This window comes from Sardina pilchardus, chromosome 1, assembly GCF_963854185.1.
Source record: "Sardina pilchardus chromosome 1, fSarPil1.1, whole genome shotgun sequence".
Lineage (NCBI taxonomy): Eukaryota > Metazoa > Chordata > Actinopteri > Clupeiformes > Clupeidae > Sardina > Sardina pilchardus.
Window position 1 is genome coordinate 33,024,078 of NC_084994.1, and position 20,606 is coordinate 33,044,683.

The 20,606-nt window shown below is 43.6% G+C and overlaps 1 protein-coding gene across 3 annotated transcripts in view; it reads left to right on the top strand.

Annotated features, from left to right (window-relative positions):
• Window positions 1-773: 773 nt before the first annotated feature.
• Window positions 774-20,606, top strand: part of LOC134088544 (NACHT, LRR and PYD domains-containing protein 12-like) — a 24,027-nt gene continuing 4,194 nt past the window's right edge. Inside the window, exons 1-18 of one of the 3 annotated variants that reach the window (XM_062542544.1) lie at window positions 774-826; window positions 2,138-2,256; window positions 2,371-2,526; window positions 3,191-3,304; window positions 3,586-3,699; window positions 4,002-4,115; window positions 4,319-4,432; window positions 4,731-4,844; window positions 6,268-7,241; window positions 7,440-9,240; window positions 10,990-11,160; window positions 11,903-12,073; window positions 13,711-13,863; window positions 14,016-14,186; window positions 14,566-14,718; window positions 14,847-15,017; window positions 16,927-17,100; window positions 17,343-17,516. In XM_062542544.1, the coding sequence (XP_062398528.1) occupies window positions 2,372-2,526; window positions 3,191-3,304; window positions 3,586-3,699; window positions 4,002-4,115; window positions 4,319-4,432; window positions 4,731-4,844; window positions 6,268-7,241; window positions 7,440-9,240; window positions 10,990-11,160; window positions 11,903-12,073; window positions 13,711-13,863; window positions 14,016-14,186; window positions 14,566-14,718; window positions 14,847-15,017; window positions 16,927-17,100; window positions 17,343-17,516 (4,838 nt within the window). In that variant the 5' untranslated portion in view covers window positions 774-826; window positions 2,138-2,256; window position 2,371. Of the gene's footprint in view, window positions 827-2,137; window positions 2,257-2,370; window positions 2,527-3,190; window positions 3,305-3,585; window positions 3,700-4,001; window positions 4,116-4,318; window positions 4,433-4,730; window positions 4,845-4,900; window positions 5,033-6,267; window positions 7,242-7,439; window positions 9,241-10,989; window positions 11,161-11,902; window positions 12,074-13,710; window positions 13,864-14,015; window positions 14,187-14,565; window positions 14,719-14,846; window positions 15,018-16,926; window positions 17,101-17,342; window positions 17,517-20,606 lie in introns of those variants that run through there. The other 2 variants (XM_062542553.1, XM_062542562.1) reach the window with 2 other exon arrangements.

Genomic DNA, 20,606 nt, shown 5'->3' on the forward strand with positions numbered 1-20,606 from the left:
CAAAGCTGACAACCCTCGACAGGAGGGGACGTGAACTAGCTGTCAGAGCTACGTGACTGCATGCACACAGACTATGTGACATTATGCACACAATGAAAGTCATTCATAGAACCACAGACAATTTCAATAGTGGACAGTACACCCACAATCAGATCCAAGGTGAGAATCCAGTTTCTGTATCCATTTACAAGGTAGACAATGTGTGTGTGTGTGTGTGTGTGTGTGTGTGTGTGTGTGTGTGTGTGTGCGTGCTTGCGTGCGTGCGTGCGTGCGTGCGTGCGCATGTGCATGATGTGTGCTTGTGCGTGAGTGAGTGTGTGTGTCTAACTTACAGCCACGTGACTAGTAGCCTACAGTATGTGAACCCATAGATATATAGAAAAATGAGCGATATTGGTAGTAGCATTGTCTGTGTTATGTCAACCTGTAGCCTAGTAGTAGGCTATATTTGTGCAACCTGTAGCTTAGTGTATTTATGCATAGCCTACTGTAGGTTCACATCATATAGCCTATATATCTAGGCTACAGTATGATGTGAACCTACAGTAGGCTATGCATAAATACACTAAGCTACAGGTTGCACAAATATAGCCTACTACTAGGCTACAGGTTGACATAACACAGACAATGCTACTACCAATACAATATCGCTCATTTTTCTAACTCCTGTCCAAAAATCACAATGAGTTTTATTTCAATCGGCCAACTCCATAGTTGTTGCCGCAGACGTAGCGTTTGCCCACGTGATGAACGCGGAACAAGTTAAATCGAAAGTAATCTCAAGGGACCGCTGTTCGGGCAAGAACATTTCGGACGTTTTGTGAAGGTAAGTAGATAAAGTGAGTTAAATGTACAGTAAAGTTGAGAACGATTACAGAGAATGTCCATTGATGTCGTGGCCTGGAGATAACTTAGAGAGGGACACCTGTCGCAGACGTCAGGGATTTGTTCGTTGACTAGGCTCAGGTCTACGCTTCATAACGACGTTGCGACTTCAGTCAAATTGACCTAAATTAGGCCTAGTCAGTCAAGTGGATCAACCGAAACGTAGCCTAGATGTAAATAACTTATGTATCTTTAATTAAGCAATTAGGCCTAGACAGATAGGCGAGGTAGAAACGGCCTACCGAACAACGACACGAATCAGCCATGAAGAATGCTGTAGGTAGACTATCCTACTTTATTGACATGTAGGCCATGTAGGCCTATAGGCCCAGCTTCTTGTTACCCTATGTCTGAAATAAGGCATCACGACATCTTGGAATGAGCATCAGAGAAATATTTGAATTAACTTTTCCTTGTTTTATTCTAAGCCTCAAAAGTAGGCCGACATGCTCCCCCTGCTGATAAGAAATCCACTGACTTTTATCGAAGTTGTCCATTCTAAAGCACAGCCTACACCTCAGAGTCAGTCCTAATCTATATGTAATTGTAGCCCATTAGCCTACTGCCAGTATTATGTAGCAGTGTTATAACCTATTCGTCACTTCTATAGAATAATGTTTATTTTATGCATTGTGTAAAATATCATTGGTAGGCCTACTTGACCTTAACAAATAAACCTAGCTAAATGTAGCTTCTATTCTTGAGGGAAAGGCTGAAGCATTGATTCACAACCATGTGACTGTACTTGTAGTAGAGTGATAGGGTTATTGTTATAGTTACCAGGGTATTTTATTTAAAGATGTTGAGTGGCATTATGACAACTCATGTATTTCTTTAATTTAACATAATTTACACACTTTTCCAGACTCCTATGTATTGGTAACAGGGTTGCATACATTCAGCAAAAAGACATATGGGGAATATACCTTTAATGCCTGAGCTGGATAAATCATAACTTATAGTTTATTACGTATATTTCTGAAATAAATATTCAAAAGAAAATGTTGAAATAGAGCATTTGACGTCTACCTGCCTACATTGTGCAAAATGTGCATTCCTGGAATGTCCCTTAGAGCATTAAAGCTAAACAGCAGACACAGTCAGAGCAACACACCTTACAGCGAACTGGCAAAGAAATAATAGTAGCCTACTTACAGTAGCACCGGCTCGAAGGTTATTAATTATTGTGATAGATCTAGTAGTAGTGGTGGGAATGGTTTAATATTTAAGTGTTCATATTAATTTCCGTTAGGCTATAGGAGGCCAAGGCTACTTCCTCTGCCAGTGGTTCCCTGGTCTCTGTCAACATGTCTGTTATTGTTGGTGCAGAAATGGATCCACAGATCTGATTGGTCCACATAGCTGCTAAAAGTAAGTGTTTTCTGAGGAACCTCTCATCAGAAACATTTGTTTTCATCTCTCTTTTTAGAGAAGATTACTCACCTTTCTCTCTCCCTCTCTGTTTATTTCTTATTGATTGATTAGGATGGATGTCCCTGAAGAGGAAGAGGATGCTGTTGGTGGAGATCAGACAGGCAGAGCAGCATGTGCCGTGTCCAGCCACGAGTCCCTGAAGAATGAGGAGCCCGTCACTGATGGGCATCAGGGGATCAGCACAGGAAGAGTGCTGTCTTATCCAAGGTGAGTTGTTTCCACTGATGGGCATCAGGGGGTCAGCACAGGAAGAGTGCTGTCTTATCCAAGGTGAGTTGTGTCCACTGATGGGCATCAGGGGGTCAGCACAGGAAGAGTGCTGTCTTATCCAAGGTGAGTTGTTTCCGAAATCCAGGACATCAAGGGCGCATCACAAATGTCTTTTGTTACTTTGTGGCCAACACAGTTATCATCCCTCCAGGAGTGTGCATGCTCTCACCCTTAATGAACCGTGCACACCCACGGGCGTGTTGATGGCGCATGATCACAATTTTCTGTTTTGAAGCCATTGAAATGGCACGGAAAAATCTGGTCTTAAGGGAAAGATGCAGTATTATACTGTTGCTCCGTTTTATACAGTATTTCAGTTTCGCACATTTAAAGAGTGCACCCTCACGAAGTCCTGTGATCTGCCTAGTCGTGAGCAATGAGTCTCCAGCAATGCCCTGAAAGGGGAATTCTGGCGATGAGCACGGGAGCTCATGAGCGTGTCCTGAAAGGGGAACTCTGGCGATGAACACGGGAGCTCATGAGCGTGCCCCCAGAATGTAGCGCTGAAGCTGCCTTGCTAAAGCGGTAAAGGATACCAACTATAGTGTAGATGTGTCAGCTAAATCTAGCTATTATTTATTTTCTCTCCTTATGTCCTCAGACCACAGACACACAGACCAGTGTCTCCAGTGCCCAGCTGTGTGTCCATGAAGAGTGACTGGTCCATGGGGCACCCTTACAATTTCAGCAGTGGAACACCACAGTCCGATCAAAAGTGAGATTCCAGTTTTTGTATCCATTTACAAGAGTAGACTTGTGTGTGTGTGTGTGTGTGTGTGTGTGTGTGTGTGTGTGTGTGTGTGTGTGTGTGTGTTTGTTTGTGTTTTTTTGGGGGGACGGGGGACGGGGGGTGTAGGTGTGTATGTGTCATTGGGTATACAGTATGTGCTTTTGTATGAAACAGAGGGTATGTAGTCATGGTAACTTGTAACTTCTTAGTATTGTGAAGCTGTGTCGCTCAATCTTTTATGTATTTTTGTCTTCTTGTGTTACCAGACCCCAGACACACAGACCAGTGTCTCCAGTGCCCAGCTGTGTGTCCATGAAGAGTGACTGCTCCATGGGACACCCTTACAATTTCAGTAGTGGAACACCACAGTCCGATCAAAAGTGAGATTCCAGTTTTTGTATCCATATACAAGAGTAGACTTGCGTGTGTGTGTGTGTGTGTGTGTATGTGTGTGTGTGTGTGTGTGTGTGTGTGTGTGTGTGTGTGTGTGTTTGTTTGTGTTTTTTGGGGGGAACGGGGGACGGGGGGTGTAGGTGTGTACAGTATGTGTCATTGGGTATACAGTATGTGCTTTTGTATGAAACAGAGGGTATGTAGTCATGGTACTGTAACTTGTAACTTCTTAGTATTGTGAAGCTGTGTCGCTCAATCTTTTATGTATTTTGTGTTTTTGTGTATCCAGACCACAGACACACAGACCAGTGTCTCCAGTGACCAGCTGTGTGTCCATGAAGAGTGACTGCTCCATGGGACACCCTTACAATTTCAGTAGTGGACCACCACAGTCCGATCAAAAGTGAGATTCCAGTTTTTGTGTCCATATACAAGAGTAGACAGGTGTGTGCGTGCGTGCGTGCGTGCGTGCGTGCGTGCGTGTGTGTCTGTGTCTGTGTGTGTGTGACACTAGATGCTTTGAAAAAGATGGCACGTTTTGTGCAGCCTAATGACACAGGTTGTTTACAGTAATATATTGTGTGTTTTGTCTCCTTATATAACCAGACCACAGACACACAGACCAGTGTCTCCAGTGCCCAGCTGTGTGTCCATGAAGAGTGACCGGTCTATGGGACACCCTTACAATTTCAGCAGTGGACCATCACGGTCTGATCAAAAGTGAGATTCCAGTTTTTGTGTGTGTTTCATAGATTGAGTTAGAGTGTAGGTGAGGTTAGAGTGTGTGTGTGTATATCTCTGACTTTTGTACAGACTCACACACACACGCACACACACTTTTCTGCTGAATCTTTGTGTTTGTGTGTGTCAGTCTGTCTATAAACAACAAAGTATCAACATTTCAACATACATCGAGTTTGTGCCTATTTGTTTGAAACAGTGGGTATGTAGACATGTTAACATCATTAGTATTGTGTCGCTTAGTCTATTATGTATTATTGTCTCCTTGTGTATCCAGACCCCAGACACAAAGACCAGTGTCTCCAGTGCCCAGCTATGTGTCCATGAAGAGTGACTGCTCCATGGGACACCCTTACAATTTCAGTAGTGGACCACCACGGTCTGATCAAAAGTGAGATTCCAGTTTTTGTATCAATATACAAGAGTAGACAGGTGTGTGTGTGTGTGTGTGTGTGTGTGTGTGTATTAGGGTTGTGCCGATGGACGATGATATCATGATCACGATGGAAAGCAACCATTGTGATGCCACGCCCCCACATGCCAGGCACTTATATCTGCTGTACACTAAGCTGAAAAAACGTGAGACTACCGTCTTGCTCAAATAAGTCATCCTTGCAACGTGAATGTGTTGTTGTCTTTTTTAGGCTAAATATGTCTCGCAGTGTAGCCTACATCGAATGTAAAACATGTAGCCTGAGAAAATTTAAAACATGTTTAAGAATGAAATAGTCCAATTGAATTATTATTGTTACGACTAGGACATTCTAGCTCAATTTCTTGCGAGGCTACAACACTGAAGCACCAAATGCGTCATACTCCACCGTGTTAAAATACACCATTTATTTCGTTATCGTTATCAGAAGATATAGCCTACGTCTTTCACTGTAATGCTTGTATTTCACGCATTTGCGAAACCTGGCAATGTGTAATATACCGCTGGTTAATGGTGTACACGCAGGTGTTCAGATTGGCTGTCTATCGGTCTTTTACAAGGATTTTCTTGGAGCAGATCTTCCACACAGTAGCCCAGTCAGTATGTCTCTTAGCTTCCACTTTCATCAGGCATCTAATATGACTATCATGAGAAGATAACACGCAATATTTGATCGCATTTCATCACTTAATGGAAACACCGGCTCTTCTCATTTGTGCTTTGTTGAATTTCAGCAATATGACGATCATGACGTGAAAACTTTGCGGGCACATCCATATTGGCAGCCTCACTCCTTAGTTTACTATGGATTACTATGGATTTACTCCCGCCTGTTAGTGTGTTCCTGTTACTTAGTTTTTGCCTTCTTGGTCGCACAGTACGTTGCTGTGTAGTGGGGTGTAACAGTGCAACCCACGATCGCAAGAGGAAAAGAATCGCTAATTCTATATTTCTGCTTCTTGTCTTCTGCATCTGAATGAATGGATGTTACGTTCAGTGCGCTACAGTACCAACATGGTGGCAATATTCCTAGAATGCAAGGCGTGTGCCCGAGCCCTATTGTCACTTTGATTTTGTCACTGTAATGGAAACTCGTTATGTTTTACAGCTGTGTATATAGAAAGGTTGGATGGCTGTGAGATTGTGTGTGTGTGTGTGTGTGTGTGTGTGTGTGTGTGTGTGTGTGTGTGTGTGTGTGTGTGTGTGTGTGTGTGTGTGTGTGTGTGTGTGTGTGTGTGTGTGTGTGTGTGTGTGTGTGTGTGTGTGTGTGTGTGTGTGTGTGTGTGTGTGTGTGTGTGTGGCACTTGCATACTATTGGCTTGCCTTGAAGATGATGATGTGTTTTTCTGTGCAATGACTGTTGTCCCTTTTGTGGATTTAGGGATATACTGGCCCAGGATCAGTCCAGGTGTGGAGTGTGTGAGCAGCTACTGAGGGACCCAGTCATCACCAGCTGTGGACACAGTTTCTGCAGGCAGTGCATCAGCAGCTACTGGAGCCAGTCAGGTCCATCAGGAGACTACAGCTGCCCCCGCTGCAGAAAGAGACCCAGAACACAACCCATCATGAACCCTGACATGACTCAACCACTGTACCCGTCTACAGACATGGCACAATCTTACCTAAACCCACCAACAGACATGACACTGCCCTCGTCATATCAACACAGTGAAATGGCACAACCACCTGTATATCCAACTACGTCCATGGCACAGCCTCACCTAAACCCACCAACAGCCATGGCACAGCCTCACCTATACCCACCTACAGCCATGGCACAGCCTCACCTATACCCACCTACAGCCATGGCACAGCGTCACTTATACCCACCTATAGCCATGGCACAGCGTCACTTATACCCATCTGCAGCCATGGCACAGCCTCACCTATACCCACCTACAGCCATGGCACAGCCTCACCTATACCCACCTACAGCCATGGCACAGCCTCACCTATACCCACCTACAGCCATGGCACAGCGTCACTTATACCCACCTATAGCCATGGCACAGCGTCACTTATACCCATCTGCAGCCATGGCACAACCTCACCTATACCCACCTACAGCCATGGAACCGCCTTCATCATACCAACACAGTGAAATGGCACTTCATCTGAACCCATCTGCAAACATGGCACAAGTTCCTCCATCCCCACACACAGACACGGGGCAGAGTCCTCAGTACTCAAACTCAGCCATGGGGCAGCATAATCATACACACATCCAGCACCCTCTTTATCCACACATCCACACGGCACAGATCTCTCCACAGCACACAGATGAGCACACAGTCATGACAGGCAGCACCCATCTGCAAACTGAGCATGCTCCAGTCAAAAGGGCCAAACGAACAGGTGAGGCTCTAAGATCTGTGTGCAAGAGCAGGATTCATACTGAATATAAAGACCATTCATTCAAAATAAACCAAAATCTTCATCATCTAATATTATTATGCTGAAAATGTATTTTAGAAACACTGACTTAATAGTTATGAATTATGGTTTGTTAATTTGTTTGTTTGTTTGTTTGTTTGTTTGTTTAATGCCAAACAGATGACGATGTCCTCACCAGAGTACTGATGACCCATAAAGCCATCATGAAGAGGAGGTTTGAGAGCATATGTGAAGGCATCATAAGGTCAGAGACTCAAACACTCCTGAACAAGATCTACACAGAGCTCTACATCACAGAGGGAGAGAGTGAAGGGGTGAATAATGAGCATGAGGTTTGGCAGGTCGAGTCAGCATCCAGGCCACAAACTACAGAGGACACAGCAATCAACTGTAATGACATCTTCAAGCCCTTACCTGGACAGGAGAGACATATCAAAACTGTCATGACCAAGGGGATTGCTGGCATTGGAAAAACCGTCTCAGTCCAGAAGTTCATCCTTGACTGGGCAGAGGAGAGAGCTAACCAGGATGTAGATTTCATGTTTGTGCTTCCGTTCCGTGAGCTGAATTTGGTTAAGCATGATCAGTACAGTCTTCACAGGCTCCTGCTTGACTTCCACCCTGAGCTAAGAGAGCTACAGGATGCTGAATACAAAGACTGCCACATTGTGTTCATCTTTGATGGTCTGGATGAGAGTCGACTTCCACTGAGTTTCCAAGGGAACCAGACATTGTCTGATGTGACACAAGCATCATCAGTGGATGTGCTGATGACAAGCCTCATTCAGGGAACACTGCTTCCCTCTGCTCTCCTCTGGATAACCTCCAGACCAGCAGCAACCAGTCAGATCCCTTCTCAGTGCATCAGTCTGGTGACAGAAGTACGAGGGTTCAATGACCCACAGAAGGAAGAGTACTTCAGGAAGAGGATCAGTGACCAGAATCAAGCCAACAGAATCATCTCACACATTACAGCAACCAGGAGTCTCCACATCATGTGCCACATGCCAGTCTTCTGTTGGATCTCAGCCACTGTTCTTCAGCAGATACTGGAACAGGATGATGGGAAAGAAGCCCCAAAAACACTGACTGAAATGTTCATACACTTCCTGCTCATCCAGACCACCAGGAAGAACCAGAAGTATCAAGAGGAAAGTGAGACAGATAGACAGAGGCTCCTGGAATCACACAAGGGTGTCATATTGAAACTCGCAGAGCTGGCTTTCAAGCATCTGGAGAATGGCAATCTCATGTTCTATGAGGAAGACCTGAGAGAGTGTGGGATCGATGTCAGTGAAGCCTCAGTGTACTCTGGCATGTGCACTGAGATCTTCAGGGAGGAATGTGTGTTTCATCACAAGAAAGTCTACTGCTTTGTCCATCTGAGCATTCAGGAGTTTCTTGCTGCACTTCATTTGTTTGCCTCCTACTTGAGTAAGAACATGGAGGTCCTGGAGCCATTACTTAGCAGGAAGTCCAAGTCTTTGCCAGATGTGCCTCTCGATGAGCTGCTGAAGAATGCAGTGAACAAAGCTTTGGAAAGCAAGAATGGACACCTTGATTTGTTTGTTCGCTTCCTTCATGGCATTTCTCTGGTGTCAAATCAGAGACTTTTGCTTGGCCTCCTGGCACACACACACAGCAGCCCAGAGAGTGTGAAGAAAACAATCAAGAACCTGAAGGTGATGCAGAGACCAAATATCTCCCCCGAGAGGTGCATCAATCTGTTCCACTGCCTGGTGGAAATGCATGACTCTTCTGTTCATGATGAAATCCAGGCTTTCCTGAAGGCAGAGAAAGGTGCCGTGAAACAGCTCACACTGGCTCACTGCTCAGCCTTGGCTCATGTGCTTCTGATGTCTGATCAGGTGCTGGATGAGTTTGACCTGAGCAAATACAAAACCTCTCCAGAAGGTCGCAGGAGACTGGTTCCAGTCGTGAGATGCTGCAAAAAGGCTCTGTGAGTTATGTTCTACATTAGCGAATGATGCTAAATTGTTGGAAGTTCAGTTCTGTTGTCATAGAACCGAGTTACCTGTAAGAGATGTTACTATAGTGTCACTATGGGCTCTATTGTAATAATCAGAAATGCCTACTCAGAGACCCAGAGCTTAAGTCCAGTCTCCATTTGCTAGTAAAACAGCATGATTTTGTGATCAAAGACCAGGCGCATTGTTCAAAAGGGTTGTTTTTCTGTTTCTTGGGTGTGTTTTGGGCGTAACATCCTTTAAACAAATGAGAATGACAACTGTCATTCCTTGTAACATCAAACAGCGTATCAGTATTTTGGCAATCAGTGCATTTGAAGAAATCTGCTTGCACATGAGACCGTGTATGGAACACAGGGCTTCCACTAAACCTTGCTTTACGAAAACCTGTTTGTGACTAGCATAGGCAAAGTGAAACTAACTTCACCGTTGTCTCATAGAAAACGACAAAACAGTTCTACACAGTATGCCTGGAAAAGGCAACACTTACCCCAGTAATATTTAAATGACTAAATAAAAATCCTAAGGATATACGGTATATTAATCATAAGATTATGATTATGATAAGATAATAATTTTTGGATCTTGCGCCAGAAAACACCTTCTGTTGTTAATTGCCACACTGCTTGTATTGGCACAAGATTTAGTGCAACTGGCAAAAAATGAATCACTTTATTGGGTGTAAGATCAGAACTAGCCTTGCATTGTACTTTGCACCAGGTGTACGTTTGGGCCTCATAAGTGTAAAGGTCCACACTGATTTTTGAAGAAACAAAAGCCTTGTTTACATTCACATGTTTACACCAGTTGAATCTGAGTCTTCTGTGGAGAGTCCACATTCCACATTGGTTGCTACAATATTTACATTCAACCAGAGATGTGGAGTGCAGAGTGCAGATATCGCTGCACATTAAGGCTATGTACACACGTAACCGGGGATTTTTAAAACCGAATATTTCCCCCCCTCTGTGTATAAAATAATTGTATCCACATTATCTCGTTTTTTAAAAAAAAAAAACCTTCCACACATAACCGAACATCTGCGTTTTCAAGGCACTCAAATCCATGCTTCTGCAGTGAACAAAGGTCGCACGTTTGACGTCAGAGCAGATTTGTTGTTGTTTTGGCGCATATTCTGACGTTCGAAACCACAGATCTCCGGTTATCTCTGGCTACACGCCAATTTATAAACAGAGAATTCGCAGATCTTCACTTTGCCTGGAGTTTTTTTAAACATTTGTTTATATGCGTTGTCATGTGGATGACGGGTCCAAACGTAGACAAATACCTTTGTTTAAGCAGATACGTGTGAATGGGGCCTTAGACACTAAAGCAAGACTTCAATACATACAGTGCCTTGTTTTACATTTACGTTTAATGCTTTTGCTGACGCATTTATCCAAAGTGGATCCATCACACGTGCATACAACATTCAAGGTACAGTACAATACGGGTACAATACAGTTACAGTTCAATTGCAATAAGTACAAAGTAACAGTGCCACTAGGATATTGTTAAGCTCATGAATAAGTACTTTGAAATAGAATAGACAGTTCAAGTCAAGGGAGGGAGAAGAGGGATTGGGAAAATGGTGGTGATAAGAGCTAGACCCGCATGTCCAGCTGTTTTACACTAGTCTAATGTAAACACACACCTATAATGTTTTAAGAGCTTTAAGACACATTATTATAGTGTTTTTTCCTCTCTTGTTTGTCTGGCAGACTTGCTGGCTGCAATCTAACAGAGACGTCTTATGAGATTGTGGCCTCAGCTCTGCAGTCTGGAAACTCCCCCTTGAGAGAGCTGGACTTGAGTCAGAATGACCTGCAAAAGTCAGGAGAAAAGCTGGTGTCTGCTCTTCAAAGTCCAAACTGCAAACTGGAAACACTGAGGTCAGTAATATTGGAGACTATTCACAGAGACATACTGGTTGCCATATACTGTGTTAAGCTGACAGTAACGACATCTGTGTTTTTACTCTTGAATTGGTATCCTCTTTGATTTCACAGTTTGGGATTCTCTGTTACATTGTTTTAGGTTTTTGCAGACAGTTAGCAGACAGAAACTGTTAAACGTAAGTCACATGCGTTAACCAGATGATAACAGCATCAGTGGTTTACAAGCATGTGATCTATGTTAATCTATATTTATCAGCATTTTTTACATAGAAACAAAAAAACGTCACTCAATAGGTGAACCCTTAAATAGGCCAGATGAATAATTCAGACTTGGGCAGTGGTAGTGTGTAATGTGTACATATCTAATGTTCCCAGTCAAAGTAGAGTACATTACCACACCCTTATCCTTGATGGAACATTTATCATTCTAGACATAATCTGACCAGCCGGGCAGAATAATTAGTTCCCACAGAGATTTATCACTCTCAAAACTCACAAACTTCTCAAATTTCTCAAACATGATCAGGTTCCCAATGTTTGCGCTGTGTTGATGAAGACAACAAATGAAGAGTGTGTAAATGTTAATTTACAGCATTTTTTGTGTTGTACGTCACTTTGATAAGAGCATCTTTTGTGTACCAGCCCCAGGACATAAACATTAACATTAACAGATGTTAGCTGTGTAAGAGTGTTGGGACACATATACAGTACTGCTCTTTTACTGTCCTTCTTGTAGAATAACTGGCTGTGAGCTCAAAGAGAAGTCCTGGGAGATCGTGGCCTCAGCTCTGCAGTCTGCAAACTGCCCTTTAAGAGAGCTGGACCTGAGTCAGAATGACCTGCAGACGTCAGGAGAAAAGCTGCCCTCTGCTCTACAGAGTCCAAACTGCAAACTGGAAACACTGAGGTTAGTAATATTGTAGACTAATGACACTTACAGGGGAGCTACACCAGATGCGTAACTGAAGTGTTCCATTCGCGACGCGTAGGTTTCAGCCGGTCGCAGCAGTTAATTATCACTGTGGTCAATTGAAGTAGCTACACCAGACGCAACAGTGGCGCGTACATTCGAAAAAAATAGACCCATCTTCTAAAATGGATTTTACGCGTTGCGAACGGAACGCTTCAGTTACGCGTCTGGTGTACTGTAGCTCCCCTGTTACTGTCAAACCAGACAGTAGCAGCATTAGGCGGGGATCATATTAGCCACCGGCAAGCGGCAGGTTTCTTATTGTTCTCTAAGGTTCTGCAGCGGACAGGTGACAACGCTGCGGCAGGTGACAACGCTAACGTAACGCTAGCGTTGAACAAACTGAGCGCTGAACTTGGTTAACCTTTGAAACTTTCAACGCTCGGCTCATCAATGTCAGTTTTAGAATGTTCAGGTATTTTAACCAATCAAATTTGTCTAAGAATGGAAGAGCAAAGATTGTCTAGTTACTACGATGAATTATAAACCGTCTCTAGTGACAACGTTGATCGCAGCGAATTTTTAGAATTTGTTTTTGATTATTATGGTCTGAGCGCTGCGTTACGCTTGCCGCTGCCACTGGCTAATGTGATCCCCGCCTTTGATTGACACATCTCTCTGATTTCACTATCTGTGAAGGATAGTATATAGAGCACAGAATCCACACAGTGGAACATTTAGGTTGATATGACAGTGTTTCCCTTAGAATTTTTTCTAGCAGTGGTGCTCGGGTCCGTCAAGCAACATCTTTAAGAGAATTTCTCATAAATGTTGCCTCGAATGAAAAAAAAAACAGCAGTACAGCAAGATGGGGGCTTACCTGAGGGGGGCAGACTAACTGGATGTGTGTTCTAATATCCAAGCCATCACACCTGCATACACACTGAAGGGAAGTGACTTACCAGTGACACTGCGGCTCAACACACACAACACTCTGGACACACCCAAACATGCACCTACAGGGTTCCACCACTAGATGACTAGAGAACCCCACGTCTGCTAAATAAACAAATGAAATGGCAGCACCAGAAGAGAGCACTGATAAGGGACACAGACTTTGCAGTATGTTACTGTATGCACACAAAGATAGAAAGAAAAGACAGACACACTGACAAATGACTCCCAGCACCAGACAGATTTTCTTTGTTTTTGTCAAGTGAACCCAACAGGATGTGTGTAGTGTCACATTACATTTGAACAAAGCACTGAATCACTGATATCAGACTTGAAGGGCATTTCCTTTAGTGCAGGGGCGCGTTGATCAACAGTTGCGTTGATGCGCATTCTGATTTGATTATACTGGATCAGGAAGCCATGCAATCTTCTTCCTACAGATACAGGTCTTGTTGTTTTAACCTCTCTGTCACCAATGAACGTAGTTTTGCTCTCAATCAAAAGTGTGAAGATGCTAATTACCGTGAATAGACCCTAGGTTGATTTTACTGTGGAGTTACACTTTAACAGATGTTAGCTGTGTAAGAGTGTTGAGACCCATATACAGTACAACTCTTTTCCTGCTCCATTCCTAGATTTTCTGATGGTGTGATTATTTGTTGATTCTCTACGTTTTACAGACTTGTTGGCTGTAAACTAAGAGGAAGATTTCTGGCCTTGACTCTTCAGTGGGCAAACTCCCACCTAAGAGAGCTGGACATCAGTGACAGTGTGCTTCAGGACTGTGGAGGAGAACTGCTCCATCAACCACTGAATCAAGACTGTAAAGTGAGGTCTGTATTTTGCACAGTGCACACAGACTGATGCATTCTATTGGATCTAAAAACAGTTGATCTTTTTGATCTTTTTCATTGGCATTTCATATTTGGGAATGTAAGGAGTTTAGAGGACCTGTTGCTTATAGTGTTTTCCTCTCTCACTGTAGACTCATCAGCCGTGGACTCAAAGACAGCTCCTCTAAGGTTGTGGTCTCAGTTCTGCAGTCATATAATTCTCAACTGAGTGAGTTGGACATGAGTGGCTGTGATCTGCAAACATCAGAAGAGAAGCTGCTCTCTGGTCTTAGAGATCCGTACTGCCAACTTGAAAAACTGAGGTCAGTAAAACACTGAAAGGCACAGAATTCACAGAGGTCTTATCTGCACATTAAAGTTGAAGCTTATACTGTATGTCATTCTAGCCATATCTGTAAAATATCTGAAGTGGAGAGAACTTGTGAATCTCACTGTTATGGGGTGAATCAAGACATGAATTGGTGAAACATTATCTTTTATCGTTGTGTCAATGTTGATGTGAGAGAATTGGTCCCAGACCAGTTGATGGTATAACACCCGCTGCTGATGTGTCCCATTTAAATTACTGTTAACTGTAGACTGTGTTAACCATTCAATATCAACATCAGGGTTTTATTCTTGTATTGATATCTCTGATTTCACTATTTGCAATCTTGTGTTACGTGGTTTATTCTTTTACAGACTTGTTGGCTGTAAACTAAGAGGAAGATTTCTGGCCTTGACTCTTCAGTGGGCAAACTCCCACCTAAGAGAGCTGGATATCAGTGACAGTGAGCTTCAGGACTGTGGAGGAGAACTGTTCCATCTACCACTGAATCAAGACTGTAAAGTGAGGTCTGTATTTTGCACAGTTCACAGACTGGTGCATTCTATTGGATCTAAAAACGGTCCATCTTTTATTCATTAAAAATTAAAGAGTGTAGAGGACTTGTTGCTGATAGTGTTTTCCTCTCTCTCTGTAGACTCATCAGCTGTAAACTCAAAGACAGCTCCACTGTGGTTGTGGTCTCAGTTTTAGGGCCATATATTTCTCAACTGAGTGAGTTGGACATGAGTGGCTGTGATCTGCAAACATCAGAAGAGAAGCTGCTCTCTGGTCTTAGAAACTCAAACTGCCACCTGGAGAAACTGAGGTCAGTAATACTACACATTCCAAATTTTGGCATAGAAGCATTTTGAGAACCATTTGCTCTGATTGTTGTGCCTGTGTTGATGAGAGATATTTGACCCCAGATCAGTTCAGTGCTCCCTGCTAGTGTGTCCATGCACATATAGAGCTCTACATCCACACAGGGAGCTGGTTTTAGATCAAGTAAATTGTCATGTTGATATTAACAGAATAACAATAGATCCAGAGGTGATTACCAGGGTGCTTAAAACTACATGCTTTAACAAGGCAACAGGGCCAGATGGCATGTCTGCTTTTCTTATTAAAACATTTGCAGAGGAACTCCCACCAGCCTGGCATCCACTCTTTCAGCTCTCTATAGATTCCCAGTGTGATGTGGCAGCTCATAGGCGCGTCCTAATAGCGGCCGCTATGAGCTTCCATCTGCAGTTTACCGTTTGAACTCACTCATGCTGATAACCTCACTCCTGTCCTCCATTACTTCATGTACTCATTGTTCATTCCCCACGCTGTGTGTATTGTTAGTGTGTGTAGAAACAGAAGGGTGCACATATACTCAAAACTGTGCCAGACATTTCACTCACCTTTCATTCATTCATTCATTCCATATAAAATTATGTTTATTGAAAATATCCATATATGGCAGTAACATCAGACAGGTTACATCTTGCAAATATCTAGGGATCCACTTTTTATACAGATCTTAACTGGCACACACGTGGCAAATATTTAGACAAAAATGCACCAGCGTCTCCATTTCCTGAGACTGAGAGTCTTTGGCGTTTGTGAGAGCATCATGTTAATTTGTTATAGAGCCACCATAGAGTCCATCTTGCACTATGGCATCACCAGCTGGTTTGGACATCTGACAGTTAAGTTCAAGGCCCAACCAGGTAATGTGGTCAGAACAGCTGGACAAATGATGGAGTCCCTTCTCCCCTCACTCTCCAAGACATATCTGAGCAGTCCACTCCACAGCAGGCTGACAGAATTCTATCTGACCCCTCCCATGTGCTGTACCAAGAATATGAGCTCATGAACTCAGGAAGGAGGTACAGGGTCCCTTTCTGTTTAGCACAATCACTACAAACATTCTCTGCCCCCCTGTCAGTCAACATGATGAATGGGCAACGTGGGCAGAACAGTAGGAAGGCCCAAAACCAATACTAAGTGCTGAGTAGGGGGCTGTGTATGGGGGCTGAACTGAGTGGAGATGTGCTGAGGCTGTGGTGTATGGATGTGCTGTGTGTGACTGGAGAGTACAGAGAGAGAGAGTGAGTGTCTACTTTGGGACTGTGCTTAATGGGACTCTGTGGTAGAGAGTGCTATTTATGGGCTATTTATTGGCCTTTTAATATGATGTGAGTGTCATTTATGGCATGACAGATGGCTGTGAATGTGTGCCCTTTTTGCATTTTATATTTTTATTTACTCTATGTATAGCATATATGTGCTATGTCCTGTGGTGTGTTGTGTATTGTGGCTGTGGCAGCTTACCCCTTATCCAGAACACATTTCTCCCTTGGGAGACCTAATAAAGGAACCTTGACCTTGATGCAAGCATTTCAGAATAGTGGAAAAGAGAATGCACCAGTGAATTAGATACATTTAGACTTATCTGATTAATCAGGAAAAGAACAATTATTTGCCTTAAGTTAAGTTAACCCCTAGGAACATGAATCACCCCTGCTGCCCACATGACACTACAAGACAACAACAACAAGTTGTGTACATGGCTGCAGAGTGTGTAATGTAGTGTTTCTCCAGTCCATGTCCCTGCTGTGTACATAATGTGAGTACACACCTCTGTGTCTGTGTCCATCCTCATGAGATACAGTGACCTCATGGTGCTGAAGGATGGCCTGAAAATGTCCAGTGTTCAAAGACTGACCATCCACTCTCCTTTGAAACAGGCTCAATCTGTGTCACCTCTCTAAAGCAAGCTGTGAAATGATGGCATCCGTGCTGCAAAGTACACCTTCCCATCTGAGAGAACTGGACATGAGTGACAATGACCTGCAGGATGAAGGAGTGGAGCTGCTCTGTGCAGGACTAAGAGATCCACAATGCAAGCTGGAGACACTGAGGTCAGTAATTAGGAATGTTATGTAATATAGTATTTTACCCACCACATAGTAAGAAACACCAGTGTGCCTGTGGGTGATGTCAAATTGGACATCTGTGAATATTTGTAATGATTTGGACTTATAATGCCAAATGGCGACATTTAGGGAGTGTCAGTCAAAATTGACTGAATATGCAAATAGTTTGTACACCTTCAATGCATTTTCCTTCATTTATAATTAAGAAAGAGCATCTCTTGTTTCAGACTGTCTGGTTGTCTCATCACACATGAGGGCTGTTCTCTCTTGTCCTCTGCCCTCAAATCAAACCCCTCCTACCTGAAACAGCTGGATCTGAGCTACAATCACCCAGGAGACTCAGGTGTCAGAGAGCTCACAGACAGACTGAATGATCCCAGCTGTAAACTAGAGACGTTGAGGTGAGATGTATTGCATCTTAGATTACTTTCTAGTGGAGCTGTTCATCCATTTGTGTCCTGTGTTGGAGAGCTTTCTGTGTGGAGACTGGATATTCTGTCACGTTTCCAGATGATTCCCTTCCACATATTAAACCGGGCATGATGTGGCCCTTTAAGTACTGCAAGTAAAAGGCAATCCCCCAGACTTACACACACTGTTAGGAAAATCTTCCAAGTATTTAAGATTTTAAGAAACAAGAACCACAACAAGTAGTATGTTTTTTAACTCCGGCCCAGAGGAGAGAGTGCTCAGACAAGAGGATTCCCCTCCCTGCTAAACAATCTCTGTCCTCTGAAACTCAGGGCAACTTTTTATTGAAAGAAGAGTGGCCTTGTCCTTATTCGTCCTAACTCCCATATCCTGCTTTTGCAGGTACATCTTTTTCCCTTGACGCACATAAGGACAATGTTGGCAAAAATAATCTTTGCAAAAGCAGTGCACGTATAAGATATTGGCAAGATAACTGTGACACTCCAAAATGTACTTAACAATGATAATAACAATAATTTCTTTAACACACACATACAGTATAAGGCTTGTGAACAGTTTGCACTTCATGTAAAGCTTTAGAATTCATAACACAAGATGGGCAACCATGTCTGCCCAGGCTACAGAAGATGATTAGGCACAGCTTGCACAGTGACCCACTGATGGGTGAAGGAGAACCAAGCTTTGAACAATTAGTAGGTAAATAAAGAGATACATACAGTAAATCATTTAAATACATTAATAATGTCACCGACACAGGGGGCAATAAAGACCACTTACATGTAAGGAAAAGCACATTCATATTTGCACATGTTCAACTCCCAATAAGGAAGTTCATGATGCACTTGCAGAGGGGATAAGGCCCAGCATGAGAAGTGTGTCTGTTAGTTTGAAGGGACTGATGGTGTTTCACTAGGTCACTCATTGGATTGCTTAGACTGAGTGCAGAGAATAGTGAGTTTGGCTTGGTAGCTGGCCATGGTCCTGGGATGCCAATAGTGGAGATCACATGTGACTGTGAGTGATGTCCGCTAACACCCCAAATGCGCTGTCATCAGAGGCTGCTACGAGAGGGAAAGTAAACAGCAATTGGAGACCTGATAAACTAGTCGGATATCTTACATTCAACTAACCCTTGAGGGGTGTAGATTAGTAGGTGTCCAAGGACTAAAGACCAAGCATACGATTTCCATTGCTAGGGATACGTTTGTTCTCATGACTAGAAGTGAAGGCTGAATAGTGCGTATCTGCCCAACTTAGCCTGAGACCGGTGGGAAAAGCATCTGTGATGGAGAGTGAGCTGGATGGGGAGGACTGTGTAATGATATGAGATGTAGTGATTAAGTGTAGGCAAGAGTGAGCATCTTCTCTGTTGACCAGATTGGTGGCAGTATAATAGGAGACTGAGGATGTAGAATCGCCATGGCTACAGCGAGGTAAGGGGATGCATTACTACCGTTAGAATAGAAGTGGAAAGAATGTAAGAAAATATGTTATGGTAAGTATCTTCTAGACACTGGAATAAATTGAGAAAGGTGATTTAGAATAGTGGAGGAGAGGCTCAAGTAAGCGTAATTCAGTCAGTGTTACTGATTGCTCAATATGCTCTGTTTGATATGAACCTTTAGGCTACTATGATCCATGACTTGTAGATAAGGACACGTGGATGCAGATCTACGCCAGATTAACCTCACTATGCCACATTTCCTCACTACATCTCAACGGCCAAATGGCAAATATGAGTGCGAGGCTGAAAGTGATCCTGGAACAGAATCTGTTGCTATGATAAATGTGGGCCTCCTGCATGACTGATGGTGGAAACTCTGCATTCCAGATCATGAGCAGGTTGTGAGTTAGAGCAGCGCAGGGGTCTGGCATATCCTGCGTCTGCATTCTGTGCATGCGGTGCTGGCTAAGTGTGTGACTATTACATCCACGCGGCAGGTGGAGGTGTAGCGTGCCTCCAGATTTGTGCAAGCGGGGTGGAGGTTTGAGCAATGGCCCAGATTGTGTTGTGCTTGCTGCTGGGCTCAGTGAAATATAGCTATGATTTACGGAGCACCGTGATCAAGTTGGACGTGGTTGAACTACACCGTTATACACACAAGCACACAGGAGTGGCAACGGTGTTGCGCTTGCTTGGAGCAGCGGCGGCCATTCATGTGTTGCACGAGCCATGAGAACGATGGGTGTTGGGGCTCAGTGGAGCTTTTGCTGCATTTCTCAGAGCTCAGTAGAGCTGTTGCTGCATGGGTCTCAGCAGAGCTGTTGCTGCATGGGTCTCAGTAGAGCTGTTGCTGCATGGGTCTCAGCAGAGCTGTTGCTGCATGGGTCTCAGTAGAGCTGTTGCTGCATGGGTCTCAGTAGAGCTGTTGCTGCACGGGTCCAAGGGCTCATTTCATCCTATCTGTGGCAGCCTTTAAGCAACAATTGGAACTGGGCTGGAAGAAAACTGTTAGAATACCATTTACTTGATTAATATCCAATATTCAGCACGATACAACATACAACACAGTATACATGATAGGCAGATAAGGCATGAATAGGCATCAAATGATGAGTAGGTAGATGGCATGAAATAATGGGCATGAAATACGTGAGTAGGCAGATGGAATGGAATGTTGTTCCATGGCACTGCTGGGTGCCCAAGCTGATGGTGCGGGGAAGTCCAGCGTGGCTCCGGGCATGGAATGGGTAGAGGGTAGAGGGGCAAAGGGAGGGAGCAGTTGCCCCCAAACAACTGGAAGGGGGCAGCCTGGGAGGGAAGTCCTAGGAACGGAAGTGGGGTGAGTGATGGCTGTCAAACTTTGTTTAGAAACATCATTAAATGCTGAGATGAAGCTGGAGAACAGCATTCTAACATGGCGTGGAGATCCAGTATATAATGTGTTTAGAATAAAATGGAAGTCTAGATGTTTGTGTGTGTGTGTGTGTGTGTGTGTGTGTGTGTGTGTGTGTGTATGTAAATATACATAGAAGAAGTATCGGCAGTGTTGCTCTCTGACGATCAGTCGGAACGGGGTCTATTTTAGTCTGTGCTTTGGATAAATACACATTAACAA